This window comes from Rhincodon typus, chromosome 13 (assembly GCF_021869965.1).
Source record: "Rhincodon typus isolate 14 chromosome 13, sRhiTyp1.1, whole genome shotgun sequence".
NCBI classification, from domain to species: Eukaryota; Metazoa; Chordata; class Chondrichthyes; order Orectolobiformes; family Rhincodontidae; genus Rhincodon; species Rhincodon typus.
In genome coordinates, this window is record NC_063344.1 from 409,494 (window position 1) to 423,535 (window position 14,042).

The 14,042-nt window shown below is 40.5% G+C and overlaps 1 protein-coding gene across 1 annotated transcript in view; it reads right to left on the minus strand.

The window, feature by feature from the left end:
- The window catches only part of mecom (MDS1 and EVI1 complex locus), a 123,406-nt gene that overhangs the window by 99,924 nt on the left and 9,440 nt on the right, over positions 1–14,042 (minus strand). The window contains exons 2-3 of the mRNA XM_048604474.1: positions 8,382–8,529; positions 7,110–7,263 (exon numbers count right to left, since the gene is read on the minus strand). Coding sequence (XP_048460431.1) covers positions 7,110–7,263; positions 8,382–8,529 — 302 coding nt within the window. The remainder of the gene's footprint in view (positions 1–7,109; positions 7,264–8,381; positions 8,530–14,042) is intronic.

Below are 14,042 nucleotides of genomic sequence, written 5' to 3' on the forward strand. Positions count from 1 at the left end.
GCGTGGGTGGTGTCACGGACATAGGTAGGGAGTTCCTGGACCAAGGGCCATTGGGTTGTGAGCTACCAAGGCGAAATATCAGGTGTTGTTCCTCCAGTTTACGTTTGGCCTCGCTCTAACAGCGGTAAACCAGTGGGAGCTGCTAAAAAATGAGATCCTCAGGTTACAAAGCGGATATCTCCTCTTCAAAAATAAGAATGGTACTGCCAAATCCAGATCCAGGAAATCAAAGAGAGGATATGAAAAAATATTAACAAGCAAGAAAAAGAAAAACCCAAAGGGGTTTTACCAATATATAAAGGATCGTTAAGGAAAATGTGGAGATGAAGAAGGGCAATTTGTGTGAAGGTACAGAGGATATGGGAAGAATATTAAATAAATTCTTTGCCTCGTAGACACAAAAGGAAAGAGATGATATGGATATCCTAATCCAAAAGGAACAATGTCAAATATTGGACAAAATAATAATAATGAGAGAGGAACTATCAGAGGTGTTGGAATCCTTGAAAGAGGATAAGTCGCCGGGGCTGGATGGATGTTTCCCTACGATGTGAAGGAGGTCAGAGAGTAAATAACAGATGCTCTGGTGAGATGCTGGAGGAATGCAAATGTGGTTCTATTGTTTAAAAAGGATACAAAGGAAATGCCAGAGAATTAAAGGCCAGTTAGTCTTACTTCGCTGGTGGGCAAGTTGTTAGAATCAATTCTGAGTGATCAGGTAAACTGAAATTTATAAAGGCATGGACTAGTCAGGGATAGTCAGCATGACTTTGTTAAGAGAAGGTCATGTTTTAGAAATTGAATTACTTGAGGAAGTGACAAGGAGGATCGATGAGGGTAGCGCAGTGGATGTTGTCTGCATGGATTTAATAGGGAATACACAATAGACAGGAATATACTGAGGGGGGTAGATGAAGTGAGAGATCATGGCAGGTCCTTCGAGGTAGCAGTACAGGTAGATAAGGTTTTAAAGAAGGCATATGGAATGTTCTCCTTTGTTGGCAGACATATAGAATACAAAAGTATGGATATAATGATGAAACTATATAAGACGCTGGTGAGGCCACAACTTGAGGATTGTGCATTGTCTTGGTCACCACATTACAGGAAAAATGTAATTGGTCTGGAGCGAGTGCTGAGAAGATTTACTGGAATGTTGCCAGAACTGAAGAATTGTAGCAACAGGGAGAGATTGGAGAGGTTGGGTTGTTTTCCTTGGAACAGAGAAGGCAGAGGGGCGACATGATTGAGGTTACAAAATTTGGAGGGGTAGAGTCAGAATAGACAGGAGGAACCCTGTTTCATCTGGCAGAGAGTTCAAAAACTAGGGGTCACTATTTAAAGCTAAGTGGCAGAAGCATTAGAGGGGATGTTGAGGAAAAATATCTTTATGCAGAGGATGGTGAGTGTCTGGAATTCACTGCTGAGTTGTTGGTGGAGGCAGAGGCCCTAAATTCTCACAAACAGTTCCTGGATCTGCACCTTTAAGTGCTGTCAGCTGCAGCACTATGGGCTGTGTGCAGGAAGATAGGATGAGAAAGGGCGTCTGTGTGTCCTTGGGTCAGAATGGACAAGATGGGTCAAATGGCCCCCTTCTGTGTTGTATCATTTCTACGTTCTATGGTTCTACATCAACCCAGGAGTTCAAATGCTAGTATCTGCAAATTGTGACAAACACAATGGAAACAGTGGTTGTTTCAACTGCTATTCCTGTTCAGTGTTAATTTAGCTACTAGAAGAAACATGTAAAAGATATTTTACAGTTGTGTAGCATTTGCTTTTCTATTAATTCCATTATTAGCATTTTTTGTCATGAAACTGACTACAAGGAAACTCCCCTCAACTGTCATTTTGATGAAGGGCTATTGAAATTGCTGCAACAAATGCAATGAATTTCAAAAAAAAATTAAGATTCTCCCCCAGAGTAGTCCTGAAGGTATATAGCATACTGCTACAGCAAAAGGCAGTCTTTTGAAACTGGTGCCAAGTCATATTTTTTGGAGGTAGAATAGATAGAGTTTCAAGTTACACCTATTATTCCCCAACTAGTTTCAGTCAAGGCTGATACATTTATTCCATCTCCACCCCATTACCCTTTGATATCCTTTACCTTGAGGAACACAAACATTCAAGATTCACTCTTAAATATTACTGAAAGATGGAATTCAAAATTATGAATGCCTCATTCATTGAATGAGAAAACTTATGATACTAACAATGAGATTTCTTAAAAACTGCGTTTTATTTAATTTGTTTCATTTTTAAACGCGCTGTTCATTTAAACATAGGTAGTTTTGTGTGATCTGAATAGACGATGAGAATAATGAGCTATTGCCATAATGCTCTCCTCATTCAATTCCTGATATTGAGATTTGATAGGATAACAGCAGCATATTAGAATTACAAACTTCAATTTTATCATATGAAACACTTGCTGATGGAGTTTTATGAAGATCTGTTAATGATCAGAATGTGAGAAAGGCAGGGATTCACAATTTTTAAAAATTTCTTGATGAATCCAACATTGCCGGAATCTGAAACTGGTCAGACATTTGAATGTCTGTTGAACTCCCAATGTACAAGTAATGTGTGGTTTGTGCACCATATGTAGAAACCACATGTGGGGCTAATATTGGAAGGCTAACAGCATTCACTACCCAGTGTAGTCTTTCAACTTCACACTTTACTGTTTCACTCATACCTTCCCCCCCACAGCCCCCCTCCCTTTCCTCTCTCTCTCTCCCTCTCTAATTTCTAAATGTTCCAGACATTACCACCCGACAAGCTTTTCATCACTCTCAAATGCCATAAGCACACCGCAAACCGCAAAGTGCTTTGTAATATCAGGTCCATCTGATGCCAGTATGCTTTGTGAAGCAATTTTCTGAGAACACAGTAATTAGTCAGTACTTGGGGGCTGCATATTTGTTGCTTATTAAAACAAATTAAGTGCTATTTTGAATATGTTTGGCCCATAAGTCCATGTGGTTTCCATTGAGTGGCTTTTTTTTTTGCAAACAAGCTAATAATTACCTTTTTTGTTTCATTATAGCTAAGGATTTTTTTCTGTTTAGCTAAGGCAGGATGCAGTAATAAGAGACAGTTGCTGAAAATAGGCCTAGCAGGAGTAAATGCTGTGCGTCTATGAGCATGTGTGTGTGGGCCTTTTATATAAATGACTAAAGATGAGGTTGGGGAAAGTAATGTAACTCCTGACCAATACAATTCCATTCCATTCAGATGGATTACCAGATAATTTGTAAGATAATTACCTTGTTGTAAGCAAATTAAATAAAACAATTGTAATGCCATTTGATAGAGTTACAGCACAAAAAAAGGTTCAATCTCTCAAACAACACAGAAATGTCATCAAATGTAACAAGAGATGTTATGAATTATGAGTTTTCCAACTTAAATTTGTCAATAGGGAATGAGAAAGAATGATACTACCAACTTATCTTAATATCTATTTCTTAGCTCCTAAGACGCAGTTGGTGGTTTCTCCAAGATACAATGCTGGGATCAATGATACCACAAGAAGTAGAACTACCCTTGACTTGACCTCTAGTCTTTGCTGATCTAAAAACAGATCGTTAATAGGGCCGTGACAATTGGCATCAAACAGCCAGGCCTCTGCACTCCTGATTTGTGCCAGAAAGTGCATGTGTCGATGTCAGGTGATGTTAGGATCAGGCTGTGGTACGTTCTGCAGCCAAACAGGCTGCTAACACTCACCAGATGGTCTTAGGTGTGAAGAACAGCTACTTAGACAAGGAAGGACTGAATTATACAAGAGCATGAGGCCATGCCTCCAAAGGAGAACAATGAAAACAGAAAATTGAGGGTGTTGAAGAATCAGCTTCTGAATTTAAAAAAATAGTAAATTAAATTGGGACAGAATCTCCAGAGTAAAATGGCGAACAATAAAAGGGAAAGTTACTTGTCATATAACTGAAACAGCTTGCATGTTGTAGTGCTGCTGAGATGTTCTTGCTGCTTTATCATAGGTTATTTGCTATAATCTTCTGTTACTAGATGAGCATCTGCTAATTGGATTATAATTAGATCAAATTACTGTCTGTGTTCATACAGTCTTCCCTAGAACACTCAAGACAGTCATATGGTTATGAATAGGCATGCTTTGGTTACTTCTATCTCATGTTGTAGTGTGGAGGTGCCGATGTTGGACTATTTTGGACCAGGTCAAAATCACACAACACCAGGTTACAGTCCAATAGGTTTATTTAAAAACACAAGCTTTCATAGCGCTGCTCCTTCATCAGGTGTAGTGGGAGAGGCATCAAGAAACAGAATTTCTAAGTAAAAGATCAAAAGATCATACAACTGATGCGAATGTATTGAATAAACCTAAAATGACTGGCTGACTCCCTCCTATTAAATCTTTAATCAGTTAGAAAGGAGATGCAGGTTTTGATTGATTAAAATGCAAATCCCAGAATTTCTTTCAAGTCACTGCCCCGAGATAACTAAAGGTTTTACAAGAGATGACATCTCAAGGCAGACAAAGCATTTTAGGTGTGAGGCCTTGGTTAGAAACTATGTTTTAACCTGGAGTCAGACTGTTTTTATTTCCAAAGTAGACATTTATAAAATGCCACATTGACTGACTAAAATTGTGTGCTTTTGACCAAAATAGAATGTAACTGCAAATAAAAAATCTGCGAATGCAAATCCACCCCATAGATTTGTTTCGTGTGTGTGTGTGTGTGTGTGTGTGTGGTCACACAGACTCTCTCTCTCTCACACACAACACACACACACACACACACACACAATCACATTCTCTCACACATATATACTCCCTCATATTCATACACACTCTCAAACACACGCACGCACATTCTCTCACACACATATACTCCATCATACTCACACAAACTCTCAAACACACACAAACACACACACACCCGCGTGCACACACACACATACACACAAACTTATGGGGTGAATTTGCATTTGCAGATCTGTATTTGCAGATACATTCTATTTTGGTCAAAAAGCACACAATTTGTAGACACAGTCAGTCGATGGGGTATTTTATAAATTTCTACTTTGGAAATAAAAACAGTCTGACTCCAGGTTAAAACAAAGACAGATTCTAAACAAGGCCTCACACCTAAAATGCTTTGTCTGACCTGAGATGTCATCTCATGTATACACAAACAAAACCTTTAGTTATCTCGGGGCAGTGACTTGAAAGAAATTCTGGGATTTGCATTTTAATCAATCAAAACCTGCATCTCCTTTCTAACTGATTAAAGATTTAATAGGAGGGAGTCAGCCAGTCATTTTAGGTTTATTCAATACATTCGCATCAGTTGTATGATCTTTTGATCTTTTACTTATAAATTCTGTGTTTTGATGCCTCTCTCACTACACCTGATGAAGAAGCAATGCTCTGAAAGCTTGTGTTTTCAAATAAACCTGTTGAACTGTAACCTGGTGTCATGTGATTTTTGATCATGTCATAGTGTACAGGATTTGATCACTTAGTACATGCACTGTGTGCAACTGTCACATAACGTTAGCCTCATTCATGTGGTTCTTCCAGCAACATGTGTTCTTCCAGAATGCTGTACTCTGCTGGCATTCTGTTCATTCAATAGTTGTGATAGCAATAAAGTCTTTTAATAGCTTCCACTGTGAATTGAAACTTGACCATAACTCACTTTAAAAGGACATGACATGGGCTTGTATCCACAAATCTCTACAATCATAACAGCAGCAGCAATTTGCACAAAAATGATGAGCCTTTAATGTTGCAAAATGTCTAATGGTGCTGGGCACAGGGGTTAAATAAAACATCTTGAGTCAAAGACAGGGAGAACCTGATCAAACAATGGGCGTAATAAGATATTAAAGGAGGAAAAGCAGGTGGAAAACTGGAAGAGGTTGGGGTTAGTTTGAGGAGGAGAATGAGACAACAGCAGCAGAACTTGGCCAACAGCGAACTAAAAGGGACAGATGAGATGAGTTGGAATGGGATATGTTCAGCAGAAAATTGGATGAACTAATGTTCAAGGACAGTAATAATTGGGAAACCAGTCAGAATCACCATGATAAAAATTTAAATTCTCAGCTTGTGTTTAAATCCCTCCAGCCTTACCTTCCCATCTCTCTGACATTCCTTCCACCCTACAAAAGTCTCTCCTTGTATTTTCTGTTCCTCTGACTCTTATTTTTCGAGCCTGTTTCCTAACCCATTGTTACTGCCTGCACCCTCTGCTGCAGAGTCGGGACAGCATTAGACCAAAATGAGTCAGACTTAATCATTCATGATGAAATCAGCAACAAATAGGCTATGGTGAGATGGAGACAGGTGACATATGTATTGAAATTAGGCTTTTGTGATAAAGAGGATATGGGGTCAAAAGTTCAGTTTGGGGTGAAATAGGGTATGAGGCTGCAAACAGTCTGACATGTCTAGCTGAGGACAATGGCAATGGCAAAGGAGTATGTGGTGTTACCATATTCAACAGCTCCTTTCTTCTCAATAATTAGCTGTAGGAAATAAACAGTTCATCCCAAACAAATATAACAAGGATTTGAACAGGATAGAGCCGCCCCTTTTCTACCCCATGAAGATGTAAAAGTTTCAGCCACAGAAGAATCCTGTGAATCTCCTCATCTTTCTCCATGTGGTTATCTCCAGTAAGTCTGACAAATTAGTGGACATGAGTAAGCCATAGACATTTCCAAGCAACGGCTTACACACATCAAGAGCATTAATTAAGTTATACTAAGTCTTTAGACCTAGGAAATTGGAATCTTAACAGAAAGATCCCTCTACTATCTGCATGAAGTGTGTTCAAAACCAGCTGGCACACATGGAAGTAGTATGAAGCTTATTCCCAGAATAATTTCCTTGAAGAACTGTTGCTTCCCAGTCTACCATGAATATTAATTCAAATAACTGAATAAATTGACCACAAATAAACCCTTTTGTACTCTACTGATACAAATGCATTTTTTGGTGAAATCACTGGTGTCACTGCTAATGGTGAGGAGAACAAACAGGCAGACTCACAGATCTCACAGACTCACTGGCGTCACAGCTAATGGTGAGGAAAACAAACAGGCAGACTCACAGATGAATGGCTTGACACTGCTGTGGATGTGCTTGTGTTGCTTGAGACCTGAGGAAGTGGCGAATGTCTTTCCACATTCTGGGCAGGCGTGAGCCCGAGCACCAACATGCTGTGAGCGAATGTGTCTCTGTAGATTGCTGGGGTCTGTAAAAACCTGCTGGGGAATAGTAAAGAAATCTGATGCAGGGAGGTGAAGCAAACTATGTCTTTAATTTATACACATTGAAGGTTAGGTTTTTATATCAACATGAAGCTCACTTTCTGATTACAGCACTTCAGTTCAACATCTACTTTGAATTGGGTTTATCTTCATTTTGTACTTATCAGGTTCTCCTTCTCCCAAATGGTACTTTACCAATTGTGCCAACCTTTGACCCAGAACAGTACAAGAAGAATAATTTGTAATTTCTTTAAAATGTTTGAGGAATCTGTAAATACTTTGAAGAATGTTTTACAAAAACTTAAGAGTTTTCATTAACTGTAATTTTCTTAGATAAAAATATTTAACCATATGATGTAGTGACTTGGACTGGAAGCAGTAGCAACAAGGAGGAAGGTAACATCTGAAGGTCATATTGCTGGTGAGAAGAGCTGGAGTAGAAGGCAATCTGCATACAAATACAGGAGTCTGTGGTGGTATTACTTGAGCAGATGAAAAGGGTCTAAAACTTGGAAAGCTGTGTGAATAGACTGAAGATGCTAAACAGCTGGGTGTTTTACCTGAAATGGCCAAACATGAACCAGAATGCTACTGGTTGATCAGTTGAAAAGGCACTTTGGAGAGTTACACTATAAGGAATGTTGTGATCTAGGGAGAAAGGGTTCATGAAAGTGTATTTTGTTGATGTTAATCTTACTCTTAAGTTTCAAAGGTCTCAACTGTTTTTGAATAGAGTTCCTGACTTTCCTTATGGAAGTAAAGACAAGCAGTTTGTGAAACAACATAGGTATAGAATACCATTAATGCTCAAAGGAATTCTCGTGATTGTGTATGATGTTTCTTTTTGATAGTCATTAATTAAAGTTAATATGACCTTTTCAGAAGCATTTGAAGGAGCATTGCTTGTTAATTTATTTTGTTTTACTATGGTTCTGATTCATGTTAAAGAAAAACTTACAAACACTGAAACTTTTTTGGCAAATTCTTCATTTGTGGGTCTTTCAGTAAAATGGGTTATTTTGATTTACAGTTTTACTGTAGAGATCATAACACAATGCATGGGACCACAAATCCATAACTTAATAATGGCTATTTAAAACCCATCACTATACCTTGGCACAGTTTTCACACTCATAGTGCTTGCCGCTGTCGTGTGACATTTGGTGACGGATAAGATTTGATTTCCAATTAAAGGCTTTTGGGCACTGGTCACACTTGTACTCTCGCTCCTCTGTGTGAGTCAGCAGGTGTCTGTCCAAGCTGTAAAGTCAATAGCAGAGAGGTCATCAAACCATTAGCAGAAGTGCATGTTACCATGACTCTGACAATCCTGTACTGAGTATCAGCATGTGGATGAGTACAGTCCTTCATCTTATCACCTTTCTCAGATTAAAATGAGGCACTAGCATTATAGAATTATCAAAAATTTCTGTCATTGAAGGAGGCCATTCAGCTCATCATGTTTGTACTGGTAAAGAAGGAATTACCCAGCATGATCCCAATTTCCTGCACTAATCCATAAGCCTGCAGGTCATGGCTCTTTTAGTAGTTTTCCAAGTTTTATTTTAATGTGATGGGAGTTTCAAGCCCCCGACCACCATCTGGATGAAAAGATGTATCGTTATCTCTTCTAATCCTTCAAACAACTAGATTGAGTCTATATTCCCAGAGTTTCCTCCTTCATCCGTCTTTACTCTCTCTCACTTCCTTATAATTTGGTAAGCTTCAATTAACTCACCCCCTCAGTCTGCACTCTTCACAACAAATGACCAGTCTTTTCAACCTTTCCTCAAGGCTAAAATGTTAACACTTGCCTAAATTAAACTGTAAAGGTGTTGGAAATATTTGGCAGATCTGGCAGTATCATTGGAGAGAAAAACAGAGTTAACATTACAGGTTGAGATAAACTTTCTAATCTCTCTAGGTATAATCGCATCTTGCCTCTAATGCAGCAACCAGAGTTCGCACAGTGCTCAAGTGTTGGTCAAATTGCACTGAGTAGGGCTTTAGAAAAATCTCCCAAAAAAATTAAGGGGTTAAAAGCAGTCTCTCTCTATTCTGGGCCGAAGAGATTACCAGAGGGTTACAGTGGGAGAGAGATCCACTGAGATCAGTGGATCTCTCAATTCGGTACCCTTAAATAGTCCAATGGATGCTGGCAGCCTCCATCACATCACCAAATGATAACTTAGACAGTGCTATGATTGAAAGAAGGGTTTCCAATGTGGAGGGCTTCACAACAGACTTCACCTTGTCCTCATCTACTGTTCAGTCCTGGCATTGCCTCGCAGGAACTATTGGATGACAGCTAAGGGCGGACTGGTGTTCCTATACTATACCAAATGCTACAGCTCTAGGAGGCAGATTACCACTGAAATAGTACAGAGGCTGGTGTCTCATCACCAAGTCTCCCTTTATTTACACGTAGAGAGTCCTTGTCGCTTATCCAGCTTCCTCAGAGCCAGCTCTCAGATTGTGCAGAACCTGTGACACTTCTGTTTATATCTGTCAGCCAGGGCTCCCTGATTGGGGGATGTGTAACACACAGTAATCTGCCTCTTGCACCTGCAGCATTTCGGAAGAAATTCATTCTCTTCTTCACGGGGCCAAGATGTTGAGATGGTGATATCTGCCCTATCTATCTCAGATTCTGAGGTATCTCCAACGCTTCATAGACAGGAAGAACCCACAGGTTGTGGGACTGTTGGAAAGGCCATCAAGGAGCTGGGCACACTATGTTCTGCATCGTTTGCGAGTCTGCAGCTTTCACATGGTCCACGTGCTTGTTCAGGGCCATTCTACCTGCCTGAACTTTATATGCAACTGGACCTGACCTCATGTCAAGAGTGCCTCTTATGCAGGCAGAGCCATTCCCATGGTTTTGATAGCAAACTTTGTCGCCTGAAGCAAACTGTCTCTATTGCTTAGAGGAGTGTTGGTGTCCAGCATTGGTGTTGCTGATGTTGTTTCATCCTTTCTCCCCCTGGTCCAGGAAGGTTCAGGTTTAACCTGGTGTGAACTCTTCTCCCCATTAGCAACTCTGCTGGACTTATCCCCGTAGTTGCATAAGGATGGTCCAATAATCGAATAGGAACTGGGACAGTTTGGTATCAAGTGAGGCTATAGGCCATTTCTTTAAGCCTGCCTTCAAAGTTTGGGCTGCTTTTTCTGCCAGAAGACTGGGTGATGGATGTTGTGGAGCTGTCCTTATACATTGAATACCATTCGACTTTTTGGAGATACTCAAATTCCCTGCTGATAAATGATGGCCCAGTGTCTGTGACCAATACTTCTGGGAGTCTGTGTATTGCAAAAAATGCATGCAGTTTTTCTATTGTCATCCCTGTTTTTGACGAATGAACTCTATGCACGTCCAGCCATTTTGAGTGGGTGTTCACAATGATTAAGAACATTGAGCCCATGAAAGGACCTGCATAGTTTAAGTGTAACCAAGTCCAGAGTTTACCCATCCATTCCCGCTGATTACAGTCATTTTTGTCCTTGTTGGCACTCTGGGCACTGTCCCACCAACATGACTATGTTTGCATCCAATCCTGGCCACCAGACATAACATCTCACCAACATCTTCATTTTAGAAACCCATGGATGACCCTGGTAGAGGTCAGCCAGTAGTTGGTGGTGACCTTTCCTCGGGACAATTACCCTTGGTCTCCATAATAATATGCCGTTCTTTACTGGGATCTGGTCTCTCTGGGTCCAAAAAAGGTTTTAATTCTGATTGTGACGGCCCTTTGGTTTCCCCCATCACTACCAGCCGGTTCAGTTTTGCCAGGATGGGATCTTTCTGTGTCCAATATCTGATACTGTCAGCTATGACTGGAAGCGTGCCCAGAAAGTTTATTATTATTACAGACTCTTCCAGTGGCGGTACCACCAGTGGTGTATCTGCCAGTGGGAGGCAGACCAATGCATCCACATTCGCTAAGTCAACATTTTGGGCTGAAACCCTTTGTCAGTCCAATTTCATGAACGACAGCTCCCCTGCCAACTTTGCCTATAAATCCATAGTGCAAGTGATTGGGTATTTATCCAGTTGCGAGAAGCAGTTCACTGTTTATTTAAAATCCCCCCAAAGATGAACTGACCCATTAAACCTCACAATCAGCACAACCGGTGCTGCCCATTCTGCAAACTGGACTGGTTTGATGATTCCTTCGCTTTCCAGCCTCCTGGTTTCTGCCCTTAAGGTAAATGGCACTGGGTGGGCCTTGCAGAATCGTGCAATTTCTTTGTGGTCAATATCAAAGGTGGCCTTGCCTCCTTTGATGGTACCTCGATCTTCCTGAAAAACTTGTGGGTACTTAATCAGGACTTCACTCAGGCAGCCACTTATTAGTTGAAAAATATCGAGCCAATCTAGATGAATCTTCCTCTTTGACGCCATTAAGCTGGGGCCCAAGTCTTTTACTACAATCAGTGATAACTGAACCAGCTACTTCTCATAAATGACCGGAGCCAAAGTTCCCTCAATCTAGCCGAGGTCTTGTGCAAACTTAAGCATTGGAGTTCGGAGCGGATTTTGGTAAAGACTGGTTCTGCGATCAGCTGCACCGGTATCAACCTCCATTAGAAACTGGTGACCATTTAACCAGACATTTATTTTGATTGGTTCTGATTTGGATATTGCTAAGCAATTTAACTGTTCCAAACCAGTGTGCTCTCCTGGGTACCAGCCTATGAAATCTCTCACTAAATTTAGGTCTAGTTGGGGGGCTCTTTTGCTATTTTGAGTCCGCAAACCGGCAGCAACTACAATAACTTGCTGGCTCAGATCCTGAAGAAAATTTTAATCATTTGGCCAAGGCTTGGTTTTGATTTGGGGTTTTGCACTGGGCTGACCTAGAATCCCTCTGTTCAGGATCTGTCCTGGGTGAGGCTAAGCAATTGATTTCACTCAGGTGCTGTTATTCAAACTCAGTTGGACTGGGTGACGGTGTCCACTTCCATTGGAATACCCTGCAACTCATATGGTCCGCTTGTTGCATTTTCCAATGACAAAGCCAGTTACAGTGCCCATTTGATGTTCAGTTGGGCTTCAGGTAGTAGGTGCTTTTGCATGGTTCCATCGTTAATCCCATATACCAAATGGTCTCTCAGCATCTCATTAACGATTAAACCAAAGTCACACGTCTCTGTCAGTCATTTTAACCGAGTCAAAAATCTCGATACAGATTCCCCTGGTTCTCAAATTGCCGAGTAAAACCAATAGATTCAGATTACAGGAGGCTTGGAATCATAATATTCCTTAACTAAATCCTTCAACTCTTGAACGTTTTAGTATCTGGTGCTTGAGGAAATGTTAGGCTCCTAATAACCAAAAAAGCTGCAGGTCCACGAGCTGTCAGGAGAATTACTTGTTGCTTTCATCTGTCCCAATGTTATTTGCCCAGAAAAAAATAGTGCATTCTTTCCATATACTGGACCCAGTCTTCAATGGCAGGATTGAATGAGTCAAGCTTTCTAAATAGCAGCATGATGCCAGAAATGCTTACCCCAATTCAAAGACAACTTTTGCAAGCGACTTTCTTCAGGGACATGCTTTTCTTTCATTGCCACTGAAATAACTCAACAGAGGCTAGTATCCTGTCACCAAATAACCTTTTATATACACATGGAGAGTCCTTGGCACAGATCCAGCTTCCTCAGTGCCAGCTCTCAGAGTGAACAGAACCTCTGACCCTCCTGTTTATATCCGATTGTCCAGTCAGGCAGCTGTGGCTATCAGATTAAAAGCCCCAATCAGGGAACTCATATTCTGTGAGGCCTACCTGACTGACCTCGTTACAATCACTACAATGCTACCTTCTCAGGGATAATAGGGCTGTGCAACAAATCAAATCCCACAAAATAATTTAAAGAACTAATAAGGCTCTGACATTTTTACACATTCCTAACAATTGAAGTGTTTTTTTAAAATTTTGTTTTAATGTGTATTTGTTGTGACATAATAACTAAAGACCATGTGAGACCAAGAATCTGTACGTTTTGACAAAAGGAAAATACTGTGGATGCTGGAGATCTGAAATAAAAGCAGAAAGCACTCAAAACACTCAGCAGGTTTGGCAGCCTCTGTGGAGAGAGAAACAGTTAATGTTTCAAGTCCAGTATGACTCTTCCTCACTGTTCTGAATTGAAACTTGAAATTATTTCTCTCTCCAGAGAGTCAAATCTGCTGAGTTTCTCCAGCATTTTCTGTTTTTATAACCGTACACTTTGCTTGATTACAAACCAATGTGAGCCCAGATAATCACTCCAACTCTCATATTCTTCACAGCTTTGAGCAGAAATTTGCAAAGTTTTGACAGGGAGTTTCAGGGTCTTTGGCTGGTGTGTGAGGCAGAGTAAGTTACTCAAGGGATACTATCCCTTATTCTGTCAGACACAAGTGAGCAGCTACTTGGGAGTGCTTCCAGAGATGCTCAAAGCTGCTACTTTTCCATCATTCTCTGACTCCCCATATTTCTTGGCTTATTTTTCTGCTGAACCTTTCTAAGTAATAAAAAACATAATGTATTTATACAATTGTGAATGCTCATATTCTAATCCAAGTAGTTGCTGAGCTACCAGTCAGCTGTGTGCTTGTAACACCTTCATGTTGTCTGTCAACAGTATAGACATAATAGTCCTGCCCAGGCTACTAATTGACATGTTGAAAAGTAAAGCAGAGACAACAAGGTGCAGAGCTGGATGAACACAGTAGGCCAAGCAGCATCATAGGAGCAGGAAGGCTGACGTTTCGGGCCTGGACTCTT